We start from the raw sequence: 23,683 nt of genomic DNA on the forward strand, positions 1-23,683 counted from the left end.
ATTTGCAGGGTACACTTACACAACAAACTTTTTTTAAAGTCAAGAAGTAAGCAAAATGGCATGTAGGAGAAATTAAGAGGTGCAACGTTGACAGTGTTTGAGAAGAAAAAAAACTGAGCTCAAACTAGCAGTGACGAATGTAAAAGTGATTGGAAAATGTCAACCGCATCAGGTGCACAGCCAAATGTGCCATGAAAAACAATATGAAACATACATTACAATCTTTGTGATGTATGAAGTGCAGTAATATTAAAGGATATTTGGAAAAGTTTCAGGCTTTTGCAGTCAAAAAGCCCAATTTAGTACACCTAATGTGAAATCCTGAAGGTCAAGGTTAATTCCCAGACCAGCATGAAAAATCTGGGTGGGAAAAGTGAAAAAGCAGCAAGGCAATCAAATCAGATAAAAGTTAACATACGCGAAAGCCAAGTTGCATTATGGGTAATGTAGGTACCAGGTTTTAAAATGGAATAAAATGTTTATTTCTGCTGCAAATACTGTCCATCGTGAGTCCGGCAATGTTATAGAAGTGCAATGCTAAATTGGTGGAAAAGTCTTTTAAGCCACTGCTTCATTGTTGTTGTTCAATGTCTGACACACTAGACTTTACTGAGCAGCTTCCAGGTGTTAATGAGAGTAAATGTGTTGAGCAACAGCAGTTTTCTCAGTAACACTTTCCTGTAATTAAAGGTTAAAATCAAATCAATTCTTCTTTTACACGTGTTGGTTACTTACATATGACACTGCTGTTGGTGGGCACGACCAGTGGATGGATTCGCGGGTTTTTGACAATGTCCTGCCAATGGATTGTGTCTGCATGACACAGGAACTTGTTCTGGTCTACATATACACCTCCACTCAGGATCTCTGTGTAGAAGAGAGAGAGAGAGAGAGAGAGAGAGAGAGAGAGAGAGAGAGAGAGAGAGAGAGAGAGAGAGCCCACAGTCAACATAGTCACACACAGGGCTTTCTAGGTACTTAACAGTTTCTGCCTAATTCAGCAATCCTGCTACCAGGATCCTGATGTGTTTTTTAATTGCCAGCTTTTCCCCCCTATCATTTTATAATTAAAGCTGAGGTAGGCAATTTATTTCAGAAGCATTTTTTGTTATATCTGTTAAAATTCTCTTAAAATCCCAACAGCAATCAATAAATCAATTAAATCAATCAATTAAATAAATCTGCTATCTGTCGCAGTATCTTTCCCAAGAACAGTTCTTCAAGCAGACTGGAGGAGCCGGGGATTGAACCACTGACTTACTAATTAGTAGACGACCAGATCTAACTCCTGAGCCACAGCATGGCCAAATCTTTGGCTGGCCTACCTGCCTGCATGTCTGTCTATCTACCTGCTCTCACTCTGCCCATGCCCTGCCTGGACTGCGATTTTTTCAGGTGGATACTTTCAAAATCTAGTGTCTAGATAGTTTCTCCAACGTTACCTAACCTAGCTTTGACAGACGACATGGCAGACATGCAAGTCAGTATCATTGACTAGATTGAATAGACTCTATGATCCACTTTTCATCTGAGGGCAAGAACAGGTTTCGGGTTTGGAGTGAGCTGTTGGTCTTGAGACACACAAATGATCTGATGATGGTTGTTGTTGTGAGGCAGCCAGGATAAAGCCGTGTCATACTGCTGTTATTACAACCTCTGATCTTTCCCATTTTGTTGTTTTTCTCTACCTCCTCTTCCCACACAGACAGAATCAATTATGCCTCACTACCATCACAACATGAAATCCATCTGGGATTAAAGTCCGAGTAAGGGACAGCAGCCCTAACAAAGGTGTATTTATATATTTCATCAAGGTGGAAGGTGGGAGTCATGTCTCTCACCATCGTAATATGCATCCTCTTGTCGATGACATGATTGTCCAAGCATTTATTCCTTTTTCACCACACACATACACATCCATTTGTCTGTCGGATGATTGGATATACAGGGTGGCTTTGATTATTGTTGTGCAGGAGCTTAGAGAATGCCTAATCCTAACTTTTATGTGAGTGAAAAAGAGTGGGGAAGAGAAAAAAAGTGAGGCAAATAAAGATGGGAGAAAGCCACAGAGAGACGGATGGCAGGAAAGAAAGACAGAGTGAAGCCTAGTAGCAGATTTGCATTATTTACAGAGCTTGCGTGTTCTCTATCTCCCTACAAACAGATTACTGACACAGGGCTGAAACCGATGAGACACATAATCATACACAAGGCGCCCCGCCAGCACCACACAGAAACAGCCAAATACAATATCATCCCACAAAGGCCCGATTAAATGATACTCCTTGGATAATAGGTGATGGTGGTATTACCTACGCAAGCCCCCCTCCGCCAAACTCTCTCTAGCTCTCTCTATCTCTATCTTTCTGCATGTGCGGTGGGAGTTAGGGAAAGAAATTAATCCTGCCTCTCACCACGGGCGGGATATCGCTTGGCTAGGAGGAGGCTGCGTCTCAAATTCAAATTGTTTGTAGAATGAGTTTCTGCTGGCAAAGTAGGGCAATGGACAAACGAACAGACAAGGCAAAGCAGTTATTATTATTATGACAAATGCACCAGCAGGACATCCCAAATCTGGATCAACAAGATACAAGTACATCATGCGGGCATTCATTATCAAACTGGCTGGTCAGATTTTAATTGGAGCCAAAATATATCAAATGTAGGTAACATATCCATGCAACATTCAGCCACAGTTCACATAGGTTCCAATGGGCTTTGAAAGTCTTTATAAATGCATGTACATTTTCAATAATGTTGAACCACCAGGCCACACTACTACAACCACAGTTTTCCATGGAGTTGAACTTTGCCAAAAAGAATTACCAGGATTCTTCTGTGTGGTAACAAAGTGAGACAAGGTTTTTCTACTAAACCCAGCTGGACATGAGCAGCATTCACTCTCAAGCACACTGTATAAACACAATGAAAAAGAAAACCTTCTCTGCTCAATACTGTCACAACAAGTGACCCTCAACACCATCCAGTAGGCTCCACCATCTCCTAATGCTTTTCACACATGGTGAATTTGGATATGTATTGCACACACATTTACAGTATGACATAACAAAGTTCAAGATGCTGGATAACAGTTTAATTGGCTTCTAGCTGGCGCTTTGCCCAGGACAGTAACAATATTTCCCATGCCTCTGTCACCAAGATATGAATAATTAATACACTTTTATTACATAATACCTACAATAACATGCGATGCTCATGCAGGCCTTGCTTTCATTATGAGTAAATGCTTGGCTTGCACATTTGCTGTGTGTGCAGTTGGTAGCCAGGGGGACATCAACGGTTAAATCTTGTTGTTGATTGTTTAGTGGGTAGAGAAAATGTCTTAATTAGTTTGTTCACGTAGCTACAGCTCATGTTTCCACACTACCCCCTCCCCTTCCGCTTTGTCCCGAGAGCAACTCCAAGCATCTCTGAATGAGTGTATGGCTTCAAAAGGCAAAGCAATCTTCAGTAGCAGGCCGCATGACCATTGGCGGAAAACAATATGAAATTCAGGGAGGCAGAACAAATGTATGCATGCAATTATTTTGATGGTAAGTGCTGGTTGTGATTTCTTTCCCCCTATATTGCAGTGTGGGGATGAGTTTGATTAAGACTGGGAGGCAAAAAGCAAACCAATGATCAGAAAAAAAACATATTAATGAGTTTGTGAGAGTGAATTAATAAGTGTTGTGTGGATTGTTAAATGAAAAAATATGTAGGACAACAGAAGCACTATAATAAATGGTTGACTTGCTCCAGTGTTGGAGGACTGCATTATCGAATGTCCCCAATAGTATTTATTCTGATATCTTAACTTCAGTCCCTCTTCACATAGTCTGCCAGAGGCAGGTATCTACACATAAATGTGAAGAAAAACATACCCGCTTGATAATTAAGAGCAAACACAATCAGCTGAATACCAGTTAGACAGATTGAAAGGCCGCTTCCAAAAGACACTCAAACTGTCAGGAAATTACAAAGGATAGACAGGTATTCAATCAGAAATACAGATGAGTTTCTCTTCTCCTCTAGCAGCGGGACTGGGGATTTTACCCTGGGTCTCCACTGTACTGCCTTATTGACTTTGAGAGCTACAACTTGGTTTCGGCTCAGCACTGCTATCAGCTCAGTGGAACAGAGGGGAGAAACTCTGCGGGAAGATGAGGATGCATTCTGGGTCAAAGAGGCTAAATGCTGGGGCGCGGATCCTGCAGTACACCCCAGCAGCAGTGGCAGGCTGAAGTTGTTGCTAGGCTGCACATAATAGACAGACTGGCAGAAATGCCAAAATAAGAGACGAATGCACAGACTAAAAGAAGCATGTTCAAAAAACATACACACACACTTACACACGGCTTAGGGTTGGCAGTAATGAGGCTCTCATTACTATACGTGCCTTGAGCATCAATTAAATTACCAGTTAGCTTTATCTTGTAACCAGAAGGTCACTAATTTGAATCCCTACAAGAGGTGCGAAAATGTGGGAGGGGAATGTCAGCATGTCCCTCTGCAGCTATTATGAATGAAGAAAGACACTTTATTAGTGACTGGCAAACAATAGAAAACTATGTACTGGGAAGCTCCCTGGTAAAGGAAAGATAAACTGTACAATTAGAAAGCTTTGCGTTGCTACAAAACATCATGGAGCTACTGTATCTTACTGGTACTGTGCAGTTTGTTAAGATTTCAAATAAGTTTGTGATGGCGCAGTGGATAAGACGCACGCCTTTGGTGTGAGAGACCCGGGTTCAACTCTCCTCTGTGACACATCCACCAATGAATCCCTGAGCAAGACACTTAACCCCTAGTTGCTCCAGAGGTGTGCAAACTCTGACAAAAACAGCAATTGTAAGGCGCTTTGGATAAAAGCATCAGCTAAATGAAGTATAATGTAACATTTGTCCATAAATGCACGTGTTCCAACTACAGATCCAGCATTAGTAAGTAAGTGCACTAAGAAAAAAAGCGCTGCTGTCTGAACTGGACCACTTCCTGTACAAAAAACAGGGGAATAAATTAATGAGTGAGTGAAACTGAAGAATGTACATGCCTACTGCTAACAACATTGATAAAAAAAACAACAGTAAGCTTTAAGAGAGCACATTTCCTGAGTTTTTAGATACGGCTCATATGGCCACACAGCGCTGTGCTCTGAGTTGTTGGTTGCTGACAGGAGATGTCAAGACAGCAAATTTCTGCCTTTGCTCTACAAATAGGTGATCTCCCCTCCCATCCATCATCAGCTGCTGCTGCACAGTTCCATTCTTGCCCTCCAGTCCCCACTGCTGCCAAAGAAATGTATGCAGATCCCAGATGTAAAGTATATGTGTACATGTGCACTTGCATGTAGGTGAAAGTCAAAAAAAAAAAGGACATTTGTTCGCATGAGTGCATTGATTTGTCTTCCACATTTGTGTGTGCATAGACAAGTAAGAGAAGAAGAGAAAGAACATCACTGTGTGTGAATAAAAACTGTGTTTGTGGTGTGTGTGTTAATCTACACAAGTACAACAGAAAGAAAATAGTGTGTGTCTAAGTAGTTGAAGGGAACATATTTTTGATATGTGTGTTTAGAATAGTTTCTCTTATCTTTTTCTCAATAGATGATCATGTCTCAGAACAAATACAGTGGGGGAAATAAGTATTTGACCCCTTGCTGATTTTGCAGGTTTGCCCACTTACAGAGAATGCAACAATCTACAATTTTAATCATATGTACATTCTAACAGTGAAAGACAGAATCCCAAAGAAAATTCCAGAAAATCACATCATATGAATTTATAAAAATTGATAACCATCTGATGAGGAAAAACAAGTATATGACCCCCTACCAAACAGCAAGTATTCTGGCTCCTACAAGCCAGTTAGTCTTTCTTTAAGACACAGCCCCAATCCCAACCAATTATCTACATCAAATACACCTGCCTCACCTCGTTACCTGTATAAAAGACACCTGTCAACACCCAAACAACCAGCATCCAACATCACCACCATGGGCAAGACCAAAGAGCTTTCCACGGACATCAGGGACAAGATTGTTGATCTGCACAAGGCTGGGATGGGCTACAAGAGAATCGGAAAGCAACTTGGAGAGAAAAGATCAACTGTCGGTGCAGTTATCAGGAAATGGAAGAAGCACCACACCACCGCCAACCTCCCTCGGTCTGGGCCTCCACACAAGATCTCGCCTCGTGGGGTGTCCCTGATCATGCGAACGGTGAGGAATCATCCCAAAACCACAAGGGGGGAACTGATGAATCAACTGAAGGCTGCTGGGACCACAGTTACAAAAGAAACGGTTGGTAACACACTACGCCGTCATGGATTGAAATCCTGCAGCGCACGCAAGATCCCCCTGCTCAAGAAGAAACATGTACAGGCCCGCATGAAGTTCGCCATTCACCACCTGGACGACTCAGAAGAGGCCTGGAAGAAGGTGATGTGGTCAGATGAGACCAAAATAGAACTTTTTGGCCTCAACTCAACTCGTCGTGTTTGGAGGGCAAAGAACACCGAGTACAACCCAAAGAACACCATCCCCACCGTCAAGCATGGTGGTGGCAACATCATGCTTTGGGGGTGCTTTTCAGCCAAGGGGACGGGACAACTCCATCGTATTGAGGGGAGGATGGACGGGGCCATGTATCGTGGAATTCTGGACCAACATCTCCTTCCCTCAGTGAGAGAGCTGAAGATGGGTCGAGGATGGGTGTTTCAGCACGACAACGACCCTAAGCACACCGCCAAAGCAACAAAAGAGTGGTTGAAGAAGAAGCACATCAAGGTTCTGGAGTGGCCTAGCCAGTCTCCAGACCTGAATCCAATTGAAAATCTTTGGAGGGAGCTTAAAATTCGAGTTGCCAGGCGACAACCTCGGAACCTGAATGATTTGGAGGCTGTCTGCAGGGAGGAGTGGGCCAACATCCCTGCCGAAATGTGCACAAACCTTGTCACCAACTATAAAAACCGTTTGACATCTGTGCTGGCCAATAATGGCTTTTCTACAAAATATTAACATCCTGTTTGTCCAGGGGGTCAAATACTTGTTTTTCCTCATCAGATGGTTATCAATTTTAATAAATTCATATGATGTGATTTTCTGGAATTTTCTTTGGGATTCTGTCTTTCACTGTTAGAATGTACATATGATTAAAATTATAGATCGTTGCATTCTTTGTAAGTGGGCAAACCTGCAAAATCAGCAAGGGGTCAAATACTTATTTCCCCCACTGTAACTTGTGGGGCTCCACAAGGGTTTGTCCTAGGGCCACTACTTCATTTTGTAATGCACTTAAAGTTCAGTGACTCACAAAAGACCAATTTTGAAAAAGAATGGAGAAACTGAAGCAATGGAGGTAAGGATATACTGAATTTTATGGTTCAAGCTCCAAACACACTTGATTCTTCATTGTCCACAATGCAACTCAATTTTGTCTTTCACAAGACTGCCTCCTATATGCCCTCTTCTTTCAAACTGGGGCCGTCTCCTAATGAAACATGACCAATTGATGTATTTTAGATATCAGTACCTGGACTGGAACATATGTCTCTCTGAGCAACACAGAGAGATTAATGCATATTGTTATATCGAAGCAGGCGTGATGATTGTAATGCTCTCTTATCTGGTCTATCTTTCTATACATAGGAATATAAATAATAAAGTCCAATTCAATGTCATATTGTCCAATGAATTCCTTAATATAACTTGTAGTGTGAAATGTATCGCAACATGCATCACAAACTTCTCCTATAAGGTCAACGGATGGAGCACCTCCTACAAGAACGGCAATGCAATTTTAATACTGTTCCCGTAGCCCTCAAGCAAAATGGTGGTACCCATTCAAATGTAATTGCACTTTCATGTGTTTAACTATTGACCTGAAAAGAACAACTGCATTAATTTGGCTACATAAAAGCGTTTCATGAGAGGATCACCAGAGAGACGGCAGCACAGGGATTTGACTGTCTCTGAACACACTGCGGTCAAGAGCAGCAGTGTGGGCAGTGTGTGTGTGTGTGTGTGTCTTGCATTGTTGGGTTGGTAGAAGAAAGAGATAAAATGGCAAAGCTTTATGGAGAGAGAGAAGCGTTGTACAACCAAAACACCTGGATGACACCATGTTGGTAAACTGAAATAAAACTGGAATGCAAGAAAATGGAAGATATTAAAAATTAAACAGAAAGAGCCATAGTGTTTTCTTCATGAGTATATGTGTTTGGTATGTCATACAGAGGTCTGCCTGCATATGTGTGTGGAGGGACCTCACACAATAAATGCACATTTCATTTCAACATGGTGACTGACATTCATGGTTGAATGGCCATGGCAGTGTACACCATGTGCCATGTGCACACTGTGCAATCTATGGGGAAATGAGCAACCTCTTCCATCTTTTTAAATGTTATTTGAAACAGTCAACAGACAAATGGGAGGGGGCAGCCTTTGATTACCTTTGATTTTACGTTTGGCACGTGGTATAGCCAACAGGTTTTGGTTGGATAAACTAATTGGGGCACTGTGGTGTATGGGCTTATTAGTTCTGAAATGTAGGCAGGAACTGAGCCATGTAATGCTTAGTGATTAAAATAATTTTAATATCAATTGTGAACTTCACAGGTAGTCCAATTTAGCAAGGCTAAAATAGGAGTTATATGTGATATGACCAGCTATGACCAGCCCTAGTTAAAAGCCCAGCTGCTGCATTTTGTACAAGCTGTAGATGTGCCGTGGCAGTTTGACTAAGGCAAGTGAAATTGGATTGCAGAAGTCAAGACAGGAAATAATTAAGGTATGAATGAAGGAATGGAAGAAAAAATCATAAGTCAATAGTAATGATCTGATTTTTCTAATGATTCTGAGTTTGAGATTGAAGGAAGTTTAGTGACAGACTGGCAGTTGTGGAAAGTATTTAGGTTGCTGAAATCATCTGTTTTTACTGAAACATAAAGTGCTGTCCACATAAACATGATAGGATATACAACCAAAGTGACTATTAATTAAGAAAAGCATATAAAAAGAGAAATGAACAGGCTTAAGCATGACCCCTGAGGTACCCCGTAAAACAGAGGAGCAGATGAAGACACATAGTTACCCAAAGAGACCACAAAGTGTCTGTTTGACAAATATAACACAAACCATGGCTTTTCCTGAGATACCAACAAATCTATTTAGTCTGTTGATGAGGATGGAATGATCAGTGGTATTAAAGACAGCGCTTACATCGAGAAGAACTAAAACTGTAGATATTGCAATATAAGGTGCAATATAAGAACTACTCCAAAGATCTGATAATTTACATCAAATGTCACTTAATGTATCCATTGATACAACAAACAGCACCGTCTTTTGTGTAGTGCAACATGCAGTGCTCATGCGATTCATTTCAACTTCAGTCAAAATATCAAATGAACTTGATTAAAATGGATTAGATGGAAGCTATCAATAGAAAACCATTTTGTGCTACTGATTTTTTTAAATGGGTACATTGTTCTAATCTTAGAAATAACATGCATCCCTTTTATCCTCTGTGTCACTCTGAAGGAGAAATGTTGAGATAGTTGCTGAGGTATAGTAGATGGCAAGGGGGTGTGGCCCCCATGGCCTCCATCCCCCAAATATACGCCTCTCCTCCGCCAAGATAATTGCATTCACAGACTGCTGATTAAATTTGGCCCATCCCTCATGCAATTGTTTCCTACGAGTCTTTATGAAAAATGGCTAAGATTTAGGGATTATGGAATTATACCCGAGCAAGGCAAAGCATCTGCTTACAGATGAGAAGAGGAAAAAATAAAATCATGACAGAATGGTAATGGGGGTGCATCCTTGCTTATTTTCAACTTAAACAGTGATAAAACCCTAGTAATCTGAGCTTTATGGATAGGGCGGCGGAGGAGGAGAAAATCATATTACAATACCTTGCGAGATAAGACAAATCTGTGAGCAAGACAGAAAAACAAAACCAAGAAACAAATGAGGAAAGAGGCAAAAAAGTATGACAGAATAGATAAACAAGGGGCCAAACAAGTGAGTGATTAAAAAAGAGCAAAAGGACCTTCAATTGCTGCTGGTGAGGGCCACTTAGCTTATCAAGGCTGATGTGCCTGCCAGCTGAATTAAAATGAGCCACGCTCTCTGGAATGGGCAAAACAAAACAGGGTCTGAGAAAGGCAGCGAGAAAGAGAAGGAAAGATGGAAAGACTGAGAGGAGAGCGAGCATATCTTACCACAAGCATACCAAGTATGTTGGTTTTACCACAGAGGAAGCTGGCTTAAGTCGGTGCATGATTTGCTAAGGCAACAACACGTCATTGATGCCTTGTTTTTCCAGGCCTACTGAGAGACATTCAGTAACACACTATGGGGCCATGGCTCTCACTTTATTCACACAGCACTGTATGCGGTGTGCATCAGCCAAGGTGGGAAAGTCTACCCTGAAGACTGTAAAGCAGATTTAAAGTGAAACTACAAAGTATTTAGAGAGCACCCAACAAATGCTGCACAAAAACGTGAAAATTAAATTACAACCTTATTGGCTAGGTGTTGAAAGAGGTGAGAAAGTAAGCAGGGTTTGAACTTCTCTTACACAATTACATGATTAGGAATACCCTTGCAGGAAAGATTGTCAAAAATTATCCTCTTACTGTACAGTTATCGCATCTCCCCCCTTGCTAAGACGGTCAGCGTTTTATCTCACCTTCAAGTGTGGCCTTCTCGAAAAAGTGTTAACACTTTTGCCTTCCGACGAGGTGGGACAACACGTCTTACAAACTAGTACTTTTCCAGCATAACCTGGCCCTTAGGACAGATGCACGAGGGACAAACAGCAACATTATCCCATCAAAACTGCAATTTACAGGTCTTAGGTTCAGGCATGGCTATGTTTACAAATCTCTCACAGTTTTCACAATGTAACAATATGTTCTGAGAATTTACATGCAAGCATGACCTTCTTATACAAGTAATATTTTTATACCACTTCTAAATATCTTCTAAATAAAGTGCAAAAAGTGCATCATAAATATTATTTGAATTTAAAAAATAATAAGATGATAATATAGTGGCTGTTGTATTGAATGTTATTTTTATTTTTTTTTATTGTTATAGCCCAATATCATAAATCACAAATTTGCCTCAAGGGGCTTTAAATGAACCAAGCTCTGAAATGTTTGCAAATGGTCTAATATCACACAGTTAACAGTAAAATGACGAAGCATCTACTAACAGTAATGTCAACATTACTATTGTGAATGATGGAACAACTGGTGTGAGCAGGTCTTCACCATCATGGAGGTTCCCTTCATTGACTGCCATTAATTTGAACCTTCTTGCATAAACTAACCTCTGGCTCTCTTTGTCTCTCAAATATAAATAATATCAAAGGCTAATGTTGGTGAACATTTTGTCCAAAACACACTTGAATTTCCTGCTGTTTTATATGCTTCACTGTCCTTAAGGTGATGTCAGCCAACATTACACTGTCTGAGGACACAACTGTGGAGCAAGTGCTTTCAGACCACATCCATGACCAAACCGACCTCTGCGTATGGGCAATAAAATGGGCCCTCCAGCCTGGTTGCTGCAATAACAGACTATAATAAAAAACTGAATATGGCATTATCAAAGTGGGGCCACCTGGTAGATGTGCTAGAGAACTGACAGAGCTTCAGAGAAATACCATTAATGGAAGCCAAATCGTTTTAGCACCACAACAAATAAATTTACCATAGAGAGGTGGCAGAGAAGTCAGGGAACGCTTTAAAAAAAAGTATGTGGTCATGCCTGGTGTTGCATATACAGTAGTAACACCCACCATATCTCTGTGGAGACCTGAGATGAACAGAAAAGTCCTTTTCATGTCCTATTACCCACTACTGCTCCCATCAATAGCTGCTCCACTTACCCAAGGCTTTGGCCTAAGAGGCAAAAAATAAGCATATTAATTATTAAGCTGCCAAGGGAGAAAGGGGAGGAGTCGTAGGGTTGGAGGGTAATGTGTGTATTTATGTGTGTCGACACTGAGGCAAGGTTATTTAAATTGGTTTTGGGAGCACTGCTTCTTTTAAACTTTTGGAAAGCAAGCCTCATTGATAGCAATTTAAATTGCGGTTATAGCTGGAAATCTTAGCCTTTTATCCAGCTCTTTAAATATGTACTGTATATCTTGTCAGCATGTAAGTTATGTTCGAAGACCCACAGATGAACCACTATTCCAGACTTAAAGCCTATAGTTTTTGAAAGGCATCACATTCTACAACATGTCATAGGGAAATTGGATGGCAAAAAAAGATTACATCGACAACACAAACACAAAAGCAAAATAAATACTACAAGATCAAAGTTTACAATCACATTAACTGCCTAAGAAGACACACTGCTGTCAGCGTGATTTCAGAACAAGTTTATATCAATGTTACACCTCACAACTTCAACAGTGAAAATCTTTTATCACTCAAAGTCATCAGGTGTCCATTTAGGCATCATAACTAAGTTGATAGAAAGTGACGTTTTCCTCAGTGGCATTTGGGACCCACTGAGCTGCCAGTCAGCTCCTATATTATTTGCTTTCCCACTCATTTTGTGCCTCCTCTGAGATGAGCACTGACATCAAAGACCTGTCTGAAACACAGTCTGGCCTTCAGAATCAAAGTAAGAACTGCATGTCAAGGCTGTACAGCCGTCCACTGCCATGGTAATGCTGCAATGACAGACAGTCAGAGATAGAAACTAAACATGACAATCACAGTTTGAGGGTTTGTTTTATACCTGCAGTAATATCTATTATCTATTATCTACTGTAGATCCTGGACAAACAAGAAATAATCTCAATAAATTTGTTTGTTTGTATGTATGTAAGTGCGTGTCTACTGCATTGTGACAAAGCAGGGTTCACACGATCAATAGTATTTATTCTATGCAAGTGTGTTGCAAAGTACATGTTAGAAATAGTTTAGAGAATACTCGTGGTGTTCAAGCTGTACTAAACACTAATACCAGTGGCGGTCTGGCCATCTGGAGTACTGGAACAATTGGTGGGCTGGCCAACCTCTGGGTCGGTGGGCCGCCTTCCTTAGCCTATACCTTTTTAATAATAATAAAAATGCTGGCAGAAGGTTGATCAACACGGGCCAACCCCCCTTCCCCCCAGGCTTGTTGGTCTATTCCATATGAACATCTATGCAGCCCTTAGCCCCGCCCTGTCTATATCACTCACACACACCACAGTTCAACTGACAACTGGAAAACGAGCTACAACAGAAAATGGACAAGCAGAGTTTGAAAATGTTAAGGGTTTGGCTGAACAGTTCAGAGACAAAAGAGTCAAAGGTCTTAGCTTAGGGATGCACCAAAATGAAAATTCTTGGCTGAATCTGAAACTGAATATAATGAAAGAATTTGCAGAATACCGAACAAATACACTCACATTTTTTGCATAAATTCAATAGTCAAAATGTGCTTTTTACATGTGTTTCCTACAGGATTTGGAGAGACTATGGGGGGTGGGTCTGAGGCCCAAGAGGTTCTGGTAAAGTAAATTACATGTGCCCATTTACTTTTAATGGACAATAATATATGGTATATATTTTATAATTTATGTGAATATAATCCAATTAATGTTGTTTCCATCCTGTAAAGACACCTTATTTTGAAAACTGGAGATTGTCACACGTGTATCCTCGCGCTAAATTAATTCAAATCCGACCCAATTTGATAAATGATGTTGTATGCGGTTCTCGTATCACGCAACATGAGGACTTAATAGCCACTCTTCAAGTAGAACTCTCATACTGCAACACTTGCCTTTGTAAAGAGAGAAAATGACAGGATAAAGTTGCTAACCTGCCTGTCAGCTCGCACTGATCCATTTCAGTGGATTTACCATAAAGGATTAAATACGCGTGCACTCCAAATTTAGGTGCAGCTAGCTTAATCCTTCTCATAAACGAGTGACAGTTAACACTCAAAGTGGGTCAGACCGATTGTTGCCTTTTCTAAGAAGTCAGCCACAGATGGTGTGGATGCGCTAGGAGACCATTTAGCAGAAGAGTGTCTGCAAATGGCAATTTTTGTCTTTCTCTGACACTTTAAAATGCTTCCACACTGCCGACATGTCAACGTAATTGTTCGGTAAAGTTTCTTTGGCCTTTTGACGTATTAGGCTGAACGCCGAAAGTGTTTCTTTGCTATTTTCGTAAATCACTTCAGTATCAGTGATTTACTGTTGTGCAATTTCATTTTGCTAAAATAAGCATTTTCATTTAATTCTGATTGTTTTTGTCTTGTCATTCTACACTATAAATGTTTAGACATTTACATATGTTAATTTGCTAATTTTATTTAGTGTCTGACATTGGTTGCAAATAGTTGCCTACATATTATAAAACCAATCAATCCTTTCACTCTCAAGTTCATATTTTGTGTGGGAGAATGTGTTTGTAGTGATTTGCTTGATATGATGCCCATTGACAAGATTCCTACCACTTCACCTTTTACTAGACAATACAATGAAACTCATCAACAGTCTGGTGTAAACAGTTAGCCACACAGTATTATTTATTGTGTTGCCATTTTGTTACGTCCCAAGGTCTAGGGGTATTCTGGATGTAACATAAATGTGTGGCTTCCCACTCTTCACATTCCCAAGCAATGCCAGAACACAGGAAATCCAATTTAGCAGTATTTGCTTCAGAGATGAGCAGTGCCCAAAACAACAACCAAAACACTCTAAGAAACCTAAAACTTTCCTAAACCAAAAGCAAAAGTAAAGAAAAGACAAAGCTCTAAACTAGGCTTCTATTATTCTATTCTATTTATTCTATTCAAATCAAAAACAGGAGGGCTTCTCACTCCTACTAAACTGTAAGTAGCTGACACAACACAGCTACAACAAAGAAAATCTGTATATAACAAACAAAATGGCTAAAGCCAACAAAACAAGGTTGTCAACGACAATAATCAGAATTACAAAGCTAAGCTATTCAAAGTTCAATGTGTTCACTACACAGGTTCACTTACAAAGTCTCGTATGATCACAACAGTTCTCTTCTCACGACTAACACAGACATAACACACAGTACACAGGCTCAGGTTGGGAATGGCAGAGAGAGAAAAGGCAGTTCCTGTCAGTGGGCTCTGCAGGACCAATCCAGTGTGCCCAACTGTTCCCCTTCGAGGGAACTCGAACTGCGTCGGTGATGACACTATGGGAACACCTCTGGGCGTGGCAGGGCTGAAATCATGAATGAAACTACTCCAATCCTATTGGCGTTGCTAGAACAGTAGCGTGTGACGGCGTAACTGGAGGCGTATATAAGCACGCCGGCACACCGGACACATTAGCTTTTTTCTATTCAGCAGGCACTCTGGCATGTTTGAGACTACGAAAGAAGTACAACCACGGAGGAAATTTCTTAGCTAGAAGAAGTCTGACAGAGGAGATGGCTGGTGAGCAGTTCAGGCAGTGTGTTTCCCATGCCCACGCTAAATCACGGCTGTGGACACTCATGCCTCATACACTCATACACAATGAGCTGTGTAAATCATGGAATAAACCCTTCTCTGCACGGCTGACTATTTCCCGTCTGCTGGATTACAGCAATGTGACAGAGATTAAGCAGCGCGGCTACGGAGCGATGCCTCGGGTTGAGGAGGCATTAGCGAGCTACCTTTCTCCCACCCTAGCGTCATCCCTCAAGCCGCCGGTCTGGGTCCAGGACAGCGACGGCTGAAGAGAGACGAGCTCAGCCCTCGTCTAGCTCCTACTGCTGGAGCCAGAAGCGAAGCGTCGCTTCCCGTGGTCCCCCTCAACAAACCTGGGACGCGAGGCGGCGCTCTCGCCCACAGCCCCCCCAGAAGATGGATCTGAGGACAATCATTCAGTCTCGGCGGGCCCGGGGAAAGAGGTCCTGAGGATCACTACCACCCAATTGTTGGCGAGTTTTCCCTGGCGGTCCCCCACTTCAGGGTGCCACCGGGGACCTAAGCATAACACCGGCCAGCCCCGAGGGGCTGGTTCCCTTGGCGGATTTCGCAAAAGTATTGCGAACATTTTCCCCGTGGGTCCTGTGCACCGTAGTGGATGGCTACAGGCTGCAGTTCCGGGTCCGCCCCCCCAGATTCAACAGGGTGGTCTGCTCGGGCTCTGCTGGAAAAGGGGGCCATAGGACTTATTTCCCCGCCAGTCAGGGAGTCTGGGTTCTACAGCCAGTACTTCATAGTTCCCAAAAAGGAGGGTTGCGTCCAATTTTAGATCTGCGGACCGCAGATCTAAAATCTCTGAGGAGATTCAGGTTCAAGATGCTCACCATCCCCGCCATCGTCAGTCACATCCAATCCGAGGATTGTTTTGTCACGATAGATCTGCAGTGTTCCACGCCCCTCTGAGAGATGGGCCTCTGGGGAGGCTTCCACTGGTCGTGCGCTTCCTCCGTGGAGCCCGGAGGATGAGACATGTGACTCGTTCCAGGGTTCCCACTTGGGACCTGGCAGTGGTTCTCGAACCGCTGGCTGAGGCCCCCTTCGAACCCCTGGAGTCGGCTGAGGCCAAGCACCTGACCCTTAAGATGTTCTTTCTCCTCGCTATCACCTCTCTGAGGAGGGTGGGGGATCTCCAGGCACTTTCGGTTTCTCCTCGATGCCTGGAGTTTTCCCCGGGTTCTGTCCAGGTTGGCAGGTCTACGGTGCTGCAGGCGTTTCATCCCCCACCTCATGTGACGGCGGAGGACGGGAGACTTCATCTGCTCTGCCCGGTCAGAGCGCTGAGTATTTACACTCTGAGGTCCTCCCAGTGGAGGAAAGCAGACCAGTTGCTGGTGTGTTTCGGGTCCCCCAAGGCTGGGCTCCCCACTTCCAAACACACGATCAGCAACTGGATCGTTCAGACTATTTCCCTGGCCTATCAGGTGCGCGGGTTACCTTCACCTATGACTGTAAGAGCGCACTCTACTCGAGGCATGGCGGCCTCTAGGGCCCTCCTCGCAGGGGCTTCGCTCCAGGATTTGTGTGAGGCAGCTGGCTGGGCCACTCCTCACACTTTCATCTGGTTTTACAGTCTGGACCTTCCTTCTGCACCCGGCACCCGTGTCTCGCCTCTTAGTTGTGCCTACGGGTTACTGCACGCTGGGGGGCAGGCGGAGGCGGAGGCGTGGCATAGTGGGTATTCTCGCATTTATTGGGTAATTTAAATATTATTTTATTTGTACCCAGGTTGACGATAGGTCCTGCTCTCTTAGGTTACGTTCTATGTTTGGAGAAGGTTTTATTATGTGTACTCCAATGACTTAAAGCCAACCAGCTGACACTGAGAAGCAGTTAGACAGTCTTGAGGAGGATTGTGGATATTTTAGTATTTTTATCTCAAGGCTTCATGCGATGTGAGGTAGTTCAATCATGACATTTTCAGTGTGTGTTCTGCAGCCTTTTTAAAGTAGTACTGCCATAGTGATAAATGACTGTGATGCTGCTAGGTGGTTTATTAGAGGCTGGTCCTGTTTGTAGGATAGCAGCAAGAGCTTAGAGCACCGCTATTTTTTACAGCAAAAACAATACTTAAACTACATTAAAAAATAAGAATTGAAAAATATGACAAAGTGAATAACATTATTTTGTCTACAAATAAAAAATAAACAATAATGTGAAAGATGGATGAATGGACAAATTAACTAGTTACAGTTTTAATGCAAATAACCTGTAGGCGTCAGTGGAATCGCACATTGTTTCTATTGACATGGGTGAGTAAGTTACAGGTTTAATGTTGGTGGTCAGTCACCCATCTAAATCTTCCTCTAGATCGTTGCTAAAGAATTGTTATGCGGTATTTATGCTTATTAAAAAAGAACATGTTAGGTTCTCCAGTCAGTGCCATTGACTACACACTGATGAAGATCTGGAGTTGGTCCCGGGGTGCTGTACAACGGCTGCCCACTGCTCCCTTGAGGGATGGATTAAATGCAGAGAATGAATTTTGCAACATGTATGTGTATGTGACAATAACGTATATTTTTCCCCTTCTTCCTCTCATGCTAAACCCAGACAAACAATATTTAGTGAAGTAGTAAGTGAATCTACCTTCTGAATGAGTTGCTGCTCTTCAGTGAAGAGAACAGGTAGCTGTAGACATCACCACTGTGTGAGAACATGCAAACAGCACCTTTTCTCCTAATCTCGTGATATACAAAAATGACACCTGTAACAATAATAAATGTACACAATAAATGTATTGGGACAGCTTATCTTTTGTTGACAACTTCAATGACCTGAGGCCTGTACTATGAAGCGAGGTTATCCAGGTAACTTCAGGAGTAACTTTGAGACGTCGGGTGTAACTTCCAGATTAACTACGAAAGGTTTTACCCGAGGTACACTGTGATGGCAATCTATGCTGCATTTCTAAACTTCTCAGAACTGGTTATGTTTGTGGTTAACTTAATATTACCCTACATGAATAGGGTATTATAAGTGTGGGCTACATGACACAATTGTACTCAGTGTTAATAATGACAACAATTAATTGTTACTGACTTGTTGCCATGAGCGCTTTCCATTTGGGTTGTATCTGAATTTAAGGTATTCTCAACACAATAGCATTACATTTACACAGGTAGCCCTGCAGTCTGTGATTTAGGGAGTAGATCTTAATTCATGAACAGGTCAGTTTCTAATGATGACCAAGAGAACAGAGCGTATTAATCTTGGTCTTAACGATTTACACTGGCTTCTAGTTACTTATAGAATATATTTATAGAATATATTTCAAAGTGCTTCTGCTAGTTTATAAATCACTCAAAAATCCTCCGCCAAAATACATTTCCCCAGTAAGGTTTTAGGAAGTTAGCTGGTAGAACCTCGAGTCAGAACAGGGTGCAGCTGCTTTTACCTAATAAGCTGCACAAAGATGGAACCAACTTCCTGATGACCTCAAATATGCCCCAACCCTACACACTTTCAAATCTAAATTAAAAACTCTGTTGCTCTCCTGTGCCTTTGATTGATTGTACTTGTATTCCTTTGTTGCATTTGGGGCAACTTACAAGTTATTACTTTCAACTAAGTGAACAGCCTCCAACTGGTCTTACATCTACATCACGGCAAATCTTAGCCTGATCTAAACCATAGCCTGGGGGGATGGAAATGTTGGAAAAAGATAGAAGACGACTGTGTTTTGATTATTAATTGGCATTAAAATTCCTTCCACGCCTATTTTAACTTTTAATGAGGTGAAAGTCGACTCTCACTTCCAGCGGGCCGTAGAGGTTCAGTGTGGAAGGCAAATTGGTAATAAAGGGTATGTAGTCATGTTTAGGCAAGTCTGAATATTTTTCTAGCTAACGAAAGGTGAGGCAGAGGTGGTGCTTGGGCTTGGACAATCCTAATCAGTGAGCATAGTTAGAGTCTGCCTAGGCTGGTCCCTAATGTAATAATAGGCTTAGACAATATAAAATATTGATTGGAAACAGACATACTACATATGTAAGCACTACTGCACTGCTCACATACTTGCATGCATAAAAAAGACATAAAAGGTCTCCAGAAAAGTTTTTTACATCTACATCTGAAAACATTTCTGACTAACCACTTTCTTTCAAATAAATGTTTTCCTAACATGCATGTCTATCATATAACAATTTGAAAGATCAGATATTTGATGTCTCTTAGGTAAACAGGTTCAGCTGATAATTTTCTAGATTGCTATATTTAAGCCAGTTGATTGCTACATGTTATTTGTTCTAGTATGCATCCTTGCATAACATCAACTAGGTAGCAAACAAATATGTACATGAAAGACTAACATGGTGCAGTCATTAATCTGCCTTTTCTATCAACAGTAAGGAATAAATTGTGAGCTTGGAGCTAGGTGGTGATTGAAGCTGAATGGTGCTTTTATTCTTCCCTCAATGATGAGAATAACAATTATTAAAATCAGAAATGATTGCCAATCTGCTTCCACTTTTCCAAATGCTGTCAAAATACTTACACCTACTTTTAATTTGTCTGTTTTTCCTTCTTCCTATTTTTTATTTATAGTTTCCGAATGCCTTTTACCTTATGTTCAAACTGTGCTTACAGTCTCCTGTATCAGGGTAAAGGAAAGGTTAACAGGATTATCTGATAGAGTTTAAGGTTGAAAATGCAATAGACATAATGTGGTAAAATAATGGTTAAATAAAAAAGTCTTGTAACAGGTTTATTGGAAAAGGGAGCCTGGCTTGACACAAGGGGATTTTGAGCAAAAACTTTAATGTGTAGTAGTCGTAGTAATTTATTATTTGCAATACACAGAGACAAAGACAGACACATTTTTAACTGTTAAAGATGTATTTTGTGTTATTATTTATCCTGTCCCACAGCACTTTGTGCTGTTGTTGTCCTTTAATATTTCATAAACCCAAGTTATGTTCTGATATGAAATCTCAAACATCACATTATAGAAAATAATAATAATACATAACAAACACATAAAAAAAGCAACACTGCACCCTTAAGGTCACACTGTGAGCGACATATGCAGGTGGCCCTAGAGCAAAAATAATCCAGTGAATTGTCTAGGTTACATTTTATGGTTGAATAAAGCCAAAGGTATAGAAATACCAAGCACTTAATCAAAAGCATGTAAATTACTGTATCCTGCTATCTTTGTTCCGTTATAGAACAAAAATAATCTAAAAAATTAAATTAACCCTTTTTAAGAAATTCAGTTGTTCCCCTGGAATAAAAACCTAACTCTAGTAGTCTCAGTATCTCTGTCACACAGTGGTATTACAGAGCAATCAATTAACAGCAACCACCACTGATGGCCCGTTCCGGACTTCAGTTTAACATGTGCCTCCTCACGATCCACATTAGGGGCTCACAAATGTGACAATATGAATGTCGTCCTTCAAAAAGAAAGTCCCTCTTGCCCCTTTCCTGGAGCGGTGAAATATTGAGTGTGACACGGTAGTAATTGCATGGGAAGTAATCAATTAGACACACAATTGAAAGAGACCTGAGGTCTTTGGGTTGCCAGGCAAGAGGCTTGACTGAATTTTGGTGACGTGTACTGAACCAGTCTTGCTTGCCTCCTGTAGCAGAATTTGCTCTTTCTCCTCCTTGTAGTTTGAATGGAAGTCTCAGGGATCAGGGGGTAACAATTTTATAGCCCCCCTATCAGCAGTCCCTTGTCTGGGGGAAACACACAGACTCAAATCGTCTGTTTCACCTTGCCACATCCCATCCCATCCTTTCCCTGCCTTTCTTGTGCATCACCATCACAAGACGCTGAACAGGACACGTTCAGCAGATGACGATGTACGTTCATGGAGATTTCCCCATCAAACAATTGTATTAGGTTTTGGAGAACACAGTAGGCCTCAAGTGCTTAAAAGGGTGTTGCATGCAGTACAAACATTACATTGCATGTGTTTGTGCAATGTGACAAATCATGACAGCCAACTGAACTATGATGAGAGACACAGAGCCAAAGTAAGAGGGATAAAAAGATGGAAGAAAGAAAATGGGATAGATAAAGAGAGAGCAGATGGGCCATGAAGGAGTGGATAACGCCTTGGCGTAAAACACAGGCTTGTGTACATGCATGAGACGAGAGAGGATCATTCAGCAGATGGGGCCTCAGATTGAATGCTTTATTTTGGACAGACGCAGTGCAGGCGTAGGGTAGTTAGAAAAATGAATCAACAACACTAAACAAATCTGAAAAAAATGATACTGGATGAAATGAGGGAAAGGGAGGGAGGGTAGCAGTAAAATGCGTTAAATCAGAAAGCTCATCTGTGTTGTGCTTCTTATTGAGGCTGTTATTATTTTGCCAGGGAAGCAGGCTGTAATTACCATGTGAAAGCACTGAGGCTGCCCGGGGTTCATGTGAATCCAGACGGAAGTGCTGGAAATGTTTGCCTAAGCAGGAAGGAAGACACTGTGGGTCAGCGTGCATCAAAATACAGATTAGGAATTTTGGAAATGTCAGGAGGCGGGTCTGTTGAACCTTTTTCTTGCTTGGCTATATGGAGAAAAGGTATAAAAAAAGTACTTGAAGCTTCTCTCTGCAGCAATCAGGAGGTTCCCTTTTATACACTAAAAGCGTAAAATGGGTAACCTTTTAGGGACTAGCTTTTTGTCTTTGGACTGGAGGTAAGTCCTCAAAGTGTCACTTTGTCCCCACAAACAACATCACTTTCCACACCACAAAGTGTCTTTAACATTTCTCATTCACTTCTATACACCGAATGCAAACACACCATCCCTAAACTTTCTCTGGTTTGACTGTGCTCTATGTTTCATATTCATGAGGATAACTTAGCTAAGCTTGATTGAAAGGTGCATTGGAGGGAGTCCTATCCCTGCTCAGCCAGAGACCGCCTTCGCCCCATCCTCCAGTCCCCTCAAATCCAGAGAGTCCATTCACATTTGCAGAGAGTGCACCAAAAAAATCAATAAGTGCAATGCTACAATATACTAGCGACAAATTGATTTCATCCTAAAGCAATTTCGACCCAAGTAGAAATGCGGGAGGGTTTCAGTGCTGTAGGGGTCTTTTACTCCACTGCCACTCGATTAGTCCCTTATGTAGTTAATAAGTTTTATCCTCTTATATATGTTGCCTATGGATTATATTGATCATTTTACACTTCTCCTGGACACTTCTGGCAGACGTATGGTGGACCAATATGACAGCAACATCAAAGGCCTTGTAATGAATGAGATGGCTAGCCTCGGACTCACTAAAGCACTTGAAGGAGGGAAAGAGTTTTGATCTGTGCTGCTTGATGTACAGGAGTGGATCTATCCTGATGGTTCAGGCGTATGTCCTTCCTCAGCAGTACACTGTAGAATGATGACAACTGCAACAGAACAAACTGGGACACAAGTAACTTGTTACTTCCCCCGCCAGCAAGAGCTTGTTTAACTGTCAGGACCATCTGTGCAAAAAACAGTGATATGATAAACCCTCCAAGACAAGTTTCTTGTTATAAAGACATAGGTTGGTCTTCATAGTCCAAAATCTTGGACCCAGTCCAAAACCGCCCCATCTACCAAAACTTGACATGCATTATACATTTTTAAATAAAGATACCCAATTGAAAATGACCTGAGCACAGTCAGAACTGATCTGAGATGGACTCAAGGATAATCACACTTAATCTAAATGTGGTTGACTTGAACACCAACGCAAAGGGAGCAATGGAGACCTTAAGTTGGTATGTTGTAATAACAACAAAGCCTCCTAACATGATAGAATTGTCCTATAACACACTAACACAAAGACAAATATCTCATTATAAAATTGACACTCACAAGACATTGAGCAGATTATTTTCTGTTCTGTTCAACTTGTTAGCTAGAATGAAAAATACTAGGGTGAAACTCAAACAGTCAGAGTTATGAAGTAGAGCAGATTCAGGCCATGGCTGTTGTGCATAACTTCCCCTCCACTTCATGGCTTGAGGCCACGGATGGCACATCAAACAGCAGCTTCTCAGTCCAGCCCCATCTCCCTTAGCACTGGCTTCAACTTGGAACCACAATGAAGGGGACTGGCTTGGCAAAAAATCTGCTAGTGGTGCTGGACAAATACAATTCCCTGCGTATGGTGCGACATGCGAGAAAGAATACAAGATGGAACATAACACACAAGTACATACTGTTGGTGCAAATACACTCGCGGATGGATGTGTTGTTTCCTTG

The 23,683-nt window shown here is 41.6% G+C and overlaps 1 protein-coding gene across 2 annotated transcripts in view; it reads right to left on the bottom strand.

Moving 5' to 3' along the window:
• The window catches only part of erbb4b (erb-b2 receptor tyrosine kinase 4b), a 362,769-nt gene that overhangs the window by 118,448 nt on the left and 220,638 nt on the right, over positions 1–23,683 (bottom strand). For both annotated transcript variants that reach the window (XM_038720293.1, XM_038720292.1), the window contains exon 4: positions 736–867. In XM_038720293.1, coding sequence (XP_038576221.1) covers positions 736–867 — 132 coding nt within the window. The remainder of the gene's footprint in view (positions 1–735; positions 868–23,683) is intronic.

The sequence above is a fragment of the Micropterus salmoides genome, unplaced genomic scaffold (genome assembly GCF_014851395.1).
Source record: "Micropterus salmoides isolate LMB-PRFRI ecotype aquatic unplaced genomic scaffold, ASM1485139v1 Ms_hic_scaffold_15, whole genome shotgun sequence".
NCBI classification, from domain to species: Eukaryota; Metazoa; Chordata; class Actinopteri; order Centrarchiformes; family Centrarchidae; genus Micropterus; species Micropterus salmoides.